This window comes from Hevea brasiliensis, chromosome 4, assembly GCF_030052815.1.
Source record: "Hevea brasiliensis isolate MT/VB/25A 57/8 chromosome 4, ASM3005281v1, whole genome shotgun sequence".
Classification (NCBI taxonomy): domain Eukaryota; kingdom Viridiplantae; phylum Streptophyta; class Magnoliopsida; order Malpighiales; family Euphorbiaceae; genus Hevea; species Hevea brasiliensis.
The window spans coordinates 104,805,719-104,814,007 of NC_079496.1; the positions used below are offsets into that span (position 1 = coordinate 104,805,719).

General features: G+C 30.5%; 1 protein-coding gene across 1 annotated transcript; it reads left to right on the forward strand.

The window, feature by feature from the left end:
- The first annotated feature begins 4,731 nt into the window (after positions 1–4,731).
- Positions 4,732–5,256, forward strand: LOC110639764 (uncharacterized). Its single transcript, XM_021790839.2, has one exon. The coding sequence runs from the start codon at positions 4,905–4,907 to the stop codon at positions 5,133–5,135; it is 231 nt and encodes a 76-aa protein (XP_021646531.1). The 5' UTR covers positions 4,732–4,904; the 3' UTR covers positions 5,136–5,256.
- Positions 5,257–8,289: the final 3,033 nt, after the last annotated feature.

Genomic DNA, 8,289 nt, shown 5'->3' on the forward strand with positions numbered 1-8,289 from the left:
GTTCAAGCCCTTCTTCCTTTTTTTTTTAACTAAAATTAATTTAATCTCTTTTCATTTCTATAATTTTTTTAAATTAACTCTACACATTTCTTATTAATTTTTATTACAAATACAAATATTTATAATAAATATTTTTTTTTGAAATATTTATTTTACCAAATTTTTTTCTCCCATTTTTGATCAAACCGTTCTAAACCATCCCTCGAACCGCCCTAAACCGCCTCTTGAACCGCTCCAAACAGCCCAACTCTAAACTGCCTATTAAGCCGTTTTAAATCGGGGCTCGATCCGAAATCGGCGATTCATGAAACGCCCTTCAAATCGTCTCTTAGCGGTTCAGTTCAGGTTCAATATTTCTCTGAACCTAAACTGGTAGTTCAAGAATCGTAACCGGCGGTTCCTCAACCGTGGCCACCCCTACATAGAATGCCTCTAATTGCTAAAATTATTAGAGACGTATTTTTTTATTGCTAAATGGTTAGGATGGAGTTATACGGATTAGCTCCATAGCCAGAAGTAATTGTAGCTAATATACATTATGGGTGATAAATTATTTATCTACAACTCAACTCAATTCAACTAAACTTTTATCCCAAAAATTTATTGGGGTCGGCTATATGGATTCTCTTTCTCCACTCTAAACAATTTTGGGTTAAATCCTTAGAAATGTTTAATGCTTACAAGTCATGTTGTATTACTCTCCTCCAAATCAGTTTAGGTCAACCCTTTTTTTTCTTTCTATTCTCTAACCCAATGTGCTCTACTTGTCTATCTGGACCTTTCGTATGTCTATGCTTCATATGACTAAATCACCTCAATCTCCCTTCTCTCAACTTATCCTCAATTGGTACCACTTCTACATTTTCTCTAATACTCTCATTACAGACTTTATCTAGTCCAGTATAACCACTCATCCACCTTAACATTCTCATCTCTGCAACTCTCATCTTAGATACGTACGGCTCCTTCATTGCCCAACACTCACTACCATATAACATGACCAGTCGTATGGCTGTACTGTAAAATTTTCCTTTCTACTTATTGGGAATCTTGCGATCACATAAAACTTCTATGGCACGTCTTCACTTCAATCATCCGGCTTTAATCCTATGACTAACATCCTCCTCACATTCCCTATCTACTTGAAGGATTGAGCCAAGATATTTAAAGTGATTACTTTGGAGGTAATACTACTCCATCCAAACTAACTCCTTCCTTATCACCAGTTTGGCCTTCACTGAATTTGCAATGCATGTATTCTATATTTGTTCTACTTAATTTAAAGCCCTTTGATTTTAGAGTACTTCTCCAAAGCTCTAACTTTCTATTAACTCCTCGCGTCTCATCTATCAGAACTATATCATCTGCAAACATCATGCACCAAAGGATACTCTCTTGTATATGTTTCGTTAATTCATCTAGAACTAATGTAAAAAGGTAAGGGGTTACAGCTGAACCTTGGTGTAATCTAATTGATATAGGAAAATCTCTTGTGTCCCCTCCCACTGTACGCACAATAATAGTTGCTTCTTTATGCATATCTTTCAATACTTATTTATACCTAATAGATACCCTCTTTTATTCTAACACTCTCCATAAGACATATCTTAGAACACTATCATAAGCCTTCTCTAAATTGATAAAAACCATATGTAGATCTTTCCTCACATCTCTATATTTCTCCATCAAGCTTCTAATAAGAAAGATCATTTCTATAGTTGAACGATTGGGCATGAAGTCAAATTGATTGGCAGAGATAGAAGTGTCATAATGTAGTAGATGTTCCACAACTCTATCCCACAACTTCATAGTATGGCTCATGAGTTTAATTCTTCTATAGTTTGAGCAACTCTGTATGTCTCCTTTATTTTTAAAAATAGGTACTAAAATACTCTTCCTCCATTCATCAGGCATTTTCTTTGAGTTTAGAATCTTATTAAACAATTTAGTTAATTATGCCAGTCTCATATCTCTCGAACACTTCCACACTTCAATTGGTATTCCATTGAGCCCACAGGCTTTACCCACTTTCATTTTCTTAAGTGCTTTCTTTACTTCTGAAGATCTAATTCTTCTAGTGTAATTTATATTTTTTTCTATTGCTTTGTAGTCTGTATTCATGCTATTACCACTTTGACTATTATTAAAGAGATCAAAATAATTTCTCCATCTTTCTTTAATGTCTTCATCTTTCACCAACATTTTTCCTTTTTTATCCTTAATGCACCTACCTTGATTGAGATCTTGATATTTCTCTCTCCACCTTGCTAATCTATAAATATCTTTCTCTCCTTCTTTAGTTTCAAGTCTCTCATATAACTTTTCAAAGGCTTACGCTCTTACTTGACTAATTGCTTTTTTTGCCTCTTTCTTTGCTATCTTGTACTGTTCATACGCTTCATTATTATTACACTTAGGTAATTTCTTATACCATTCCTTCTTTCTCTTCACTACCTTTTATACTTCCTCATTCCATCACCATCTCTTTTTTGAGAGTGGTCTATGTCTTCTAGACTATCCAAGTATTTTTCTAGCTACTTCTCTAATCTTTGTTGCCATCTGTATCTACATACCATTGGCCTTCACATCCATCTTTCATGCTTCGGACTCAAGAAGCTCATTTTTGAACTTCACTTGCTTTACTCCTTTGAACTCCCACCACTTTGTTTGAGCTATAATATTTCTTCTAGTCTTACTTGAATTATTCCTAAACTTGACATATAAAACCACTAACCGGTGTTGACTTGTTAAAGCCTCTCTCGGAATAATCTTGCAATCCTTGTATATAGCTCTATTTGTCTTTCTAATTAAGAGAAAGTCAATTTGGCTTCTATGTTATCCACTTTTGAAAGTCACTAAATGTGACACCCTTTTTATAAAGTAGGTTTTGCTAGTAAAATTTTTTTAATAAAATTATTATAGTCTATTTAGAATAGATTTTGTAAGGCAAAAAATATATATTTTACGGTCTGACTTTATCTTAATACAATAAAAATTTTACAACAAATACATTTTTTATAAATATGTTTTAATTTGTTATTTTTATAAATAATAAAAAAAGGGTGTTTTTGGAAATATTAAAGTTCCCACTTTTCACTTTTAAAATTTTCTTTTTAAATTTTTGTTATTATAGTCAATTCTTTAATTATTTAGAATTTTAGCTTGATTTTAAATATTTATTAGTTTTTGTGAGCAATTAAAATTAAAATAAATCAACAACAAAATTATAATATATCAATTGATTGAAACAGAAATCAACAGTCAAAATTATATCACGTTAGCTAATTTAAATTAATTTTGGCTATATATTTGTAACTAATAAAGTGGTTATTTTGCTTGAATTAGATTAAAAAATTCAAAATTTTAATTTTAATAAGAGCTAAAACTTATCCATCGCTAACATTCATATTTTTTACAATGGCCAGAAATCTGTAACAAATAAAATAGATAATTGAATAAGATTATAATTATACATCTATTGATAAATGTAAATTTTTATTTAATTAAATATTTAATTTTAACAATAATTTTATTATTAAGTGAATGATATTTTTTTCTCCTATTATTTCCTTTTTTTCACTTTAATAAATAAATATATATATATATATAATTAAAATATTTTTATTCAAAAATTAAAATAAAATTTAATATTATAAGTTTATAAATATTTAAAATAATTAAAAATAAATTTGTAAGAGTAATAATCGAGTTTAATTTTTTTTATTAATTTCATTAAAATAAATTAAATAATTTTTAATAAATTAATAATATTTATAAAATTAAAATTATAAATTACTATATCAAGAATTATAATATGTTTTTCTAGTATAAGTAGAATTATTATTAAAATAATATTAAAATTTTAATTTATATTAATTATTGTAATAATAAAAATTTAAATTATTAGATATTTAGTAATAGATAATCCGTCGCTAAAAGTTATTAGCAAGTAGAATTGATATTATTAAGGATTTAATGATAAATTTTGTGTCACTAAAAGTTATTAGTGGCATTAATGCATATAAAGCCTCTAATTGCTGCGGCCTATTTTTTTATTGCTAAATGACATTAACAACGAAATTATATGAATTAACAGTAGGTTATTGTAGTTAATATATATTATTAGTGATGAATTATTTATTTGTCACTATAAATAAATTTAAAATATTTTTATAAATAATTAAAAATGATGAAGAATGTTTTTAAAAATCCTAATGTTCTCACTCCGTTCACGCATTCACATTATAGATTAATTTTATTTTTTATTTTTTACTTATTAATTTTTTATTTTAATTAATTACTTTTTATAAAATTTTATATTTACTTAAAGTCATAGTATAATTAGAATAATAAATTTAAATTTATACGAGATTTAAAATTAAAAATTTTAAATATATTTAAATATTAAAATTAATTTAAATAATAAAAATATCATTATAATTAATTTGAAAAATATAAAACATTCCTAATAAAGTTAATATTTCTCTTTATATATTTATATAAAATATATATATTATTTAAAATTATAATAAAATATATTATTAAAACAATTAATATAATGTACTTAAAATTAATATTTATTAATTGGGTGTATGAATAAAGGTCTACACCAGAAATTTCCACCACTAGAATTTGTGTTTGACGCGCTTTTTAGCCCAATCTTTTTGACGAAGAGTTGAAGACTTGGAAGCCAACTTTTCCTCCCCATTCAAGGGTCCTGGCCCAATCTTTTTGACGAAGGAAGAATTGAAGCAGCATGGAAGCCGACTTCTCCTCCGCATTCAAGGGTCCTGGTTGGTTCTTCCTATAAATATTACGCCTTTTTTGCCCGAACACATGCAAATTCCAAATCCCTATCTTTGAGTTCTGAGGAATCAACTTGTTTCAACTTTTCAATACCAATCATGAATTCCATCTTTAGCTCCTTCGATGCACTCTGCGCTGAATTCTTGGGCCAAACTATCAGGTCCTCTTTTGCTTCTGCATCTGCGGATAACTTGATCAAGAAGCCGCAGCAAAGCTCGTCTTTACCGTCAACTGCCGACAGAAAACAGGAGCAACCGCCAAGCCAGGCCCCGAGGTTTGCACCGGAGCTTGATGGGCTCAACTTTTTCGAGACCCTTGTTAAGTATTGATTCTTGATTCTGCTGTTGGGCGTCCATCTTAACATTCTTACTTGTACAAATCAGCAAACTTACTACTGAGATTGTTATGGAATTCTTTCATTGATTCAATCCGAAGTTGTTCTAAGCTTAATTTGAACATCTCTTACTGTGTGATGGTTTAGATTTTCAAACATTACAGAGCAGAGGTTTTGCTTTCACAGGATGAAAGCAATTAGATTGTGGCTTGCCACTGTAGATTAATTAAAACAATCAATTACAAATTGTCAAGCCAAGTGTAGATTCTATGGTTAAAAGATCACCAAACTTAAAACTTGAAGAATTTCTCAATTTGAATGTTAACCCTTTTATCTCTCCTTCAAAAAACAGAAAATTAACTGATTGCGCTTTTATGAAATAATAATAACTAACAGAGGGAGGTTCCTTTTCTGAGACCCATATCATTGGCAGTCTAAAATGATTTTTATACATTGATCAATTACTTTTTTTTTTTTGAAGAAATAAATGCCTTTTCTGGGGAAGTTTGATAATTGTGAAAAAGAAGTTCTATTGGTTCATTTACTGAATACTGCCTACTTATCTAAAATTTTATGGTGATCTTAAAAATTGTTAAGTTCAGGATGTGCCTGATAAGTTTTCAGATTTCTGTAAATATGGTGTGTGGTGTAAACCTTGATTCTTTTCATCTTGGATCTTATTTATGTTTGGGAAGAAACATGTTTAAAATTTTATACCAGAGTGACAGTGCAGAGGACAAATCAAGTTGCCTCAGACAAGCATTTAGCAATCAATATCATAACCTGGGTTGACATGGATTTTCTATATTGTCATTATTATAGTATCAGTTGTGACCTGGAAGATCACAAGTTCAAATCCTGGGAATGGCCTCTAAGATTGCACACATCTAACTTTTCCATAGATTGTTGTGTAGGAACTAGGAAGCCTTGTGTGCTAGAGCACTTAATTTTTCCTGGCCAAAAATGGAAGTTTGAATTAATAAATGCATGACAACACCTCAGTTTTAACCCTAGAGTTTAGTGTTATTAAGGTATAGACTGTAGACTATACTTACCTTGTTTCTTACTTTATTTGCCCTTCTTGGGGTTGAACTATTGAGTGCAAAAACTGTAAAGCTGATAATTGAACAATAATTTGTCCATTGGTTTCTATCTTGATTTCATGGCTTAATTGACTGTCTTCCAATTGATGTTTTATCCCACTTTTTTTCGATATCCACTAGCATACGAGTTAAAAATTATAAGAGTAATAATTATTTCTTGTTAATATTATACTAGACATCTCTTACATTTAGAGTAATATATATAGTTCTTTTTAAATTAATTGCAGAAATTTTTTTTCATCTTTTAAAATGAAAAATAATCTATTATTACCTATAAGATTAATTTTCTTTATTTAAATTATTTTTTAACAAAAATTTTTCATTTATATTTTTTATAAGAAAATAATAGTCATTATATTATTTTTCGTGTACTACATTAATTCGAGTATATATTTTTATTAAATACATATTTTAATCATAATCTCTATAACTATGTAAAGCTAATGCAGCCTGTGGAGTGAAATGCAATATCGTCATAATTTTTATATTATAATAGCAAAAAGACAATTTGGAGCACTCACACACCCAACACTGTCAAGTAATACATATATGGAAGCTGATCCCTAATACAGTCCTCTTAATCCAACATCTGCCAGCGAGTGTCTCTCAAGCCGAACTTTCGCTTAATAAACCAAATGCGGCGTCACAGCGAGTGTCTCTCAAGCCGTGTCTACCCTGAAGGACCGGGTCCCAATGAATGTCTCTCAAGCCATGTCTACCCGTCCTGTCCATATCCAATACCATACCACACGCATGCCACACACACACACTGCTCCAAATTGCCACAAACAATATCCATGGCACTTCAACAATTATGAATGTAATATAAAACGTGCCTAGTATTTAACTACATAGATACATATTTATAAGTGATGCATGGGCATGCTTGAACATATAATAATATCGAAATTACAATTAAAATTAACATTTTACTCATAAACTTAAACCGAAGTAACTGCGGCGGCTGGGCGGAGGAGGAAGGCTGTCTTGGCTCACCTGATAATTTTATTGCAATTATTTAATATATTTGATTCAAACAAGTTTAGAAAAGACCAAAGACACCCTAAGTTGTGCTGAGAATCCGGCAGAGTCTCCCCTATACCTATGACCTACCCAACCTACATAATAGTTCAAATAACACTTTTAAACTCAACCCATATCTCATCATCATTATATGGCCCCTCCTGGGCCCTCCAAATCAAGCAATAATCACAATATCAGACAACTCAATTATAAGACTTCAAAACTAATATTTTTCAAAAACTATCCAAACTAACTTTAAAAATTTTATAAACCTGCCCCGCTATCCTTAACAATATTATAAGACTATTGCAATAGGAATCTTAATTTTCTTATCATTCACGAATATTTTATAAATTTTATTCTAACCCAGAATAAGGCAAAAATTGAGTAATGTAGAGTTCGAGTTTACCTATGCCAAATCTGACAACTGGAACGCGTCCAGAACATCTGAAAACGGTGGGGTAGCCTATAATCTTGACCCAGTTCTGAAATGGTTCCAGCAGCTTATCTGCTCGGCCCGAAATTGCAGATTCGGGCGACGATAAAATTTCCACGAAATGAAAGTACATACGCGAAGTCCACAATACTAGGGTTAGAATAATATATATATATATATATATATATATATATATATATATATATATATATATATATAATAATTATTTAAAAATTAGAGATATTACATTCTTCCCCTCTTATAGAAAATTCGTCCTCGAATTTTACACAAGACAAAACAATGACACATAATTGCATATCAAACTTATGAGTACTTGCTGTGCATATCCCGCTCTAACTTCCAAGTCCATTCCTCCATAGATTAACTCCTCCACAGGACTAACCATAGGGATTTTCCTTGACCAAAGTTGTCTCATCTAATAGTCTACCATGGCTACAAGTTGCTCCTCAAAGATCAAATTCTCATTTAACTCCACTGTGTCTGGTCGCAGCACATGAGCAGGATCAGGAACATACTTTCTAAGCATAAAAATGTGGAATACTGGGTGGACATGAGAAAGGTTTGGT

What these genes read in the sequence shown, in the direction of transcription:
- LOC110639764 (XM_021790839.2), top strand. Translation starts at nt 4,905, where the DNA reads ATGAATTCCATCTTTAGCTCCTTCGATGCACTCTGCGCTGAATTCTTG.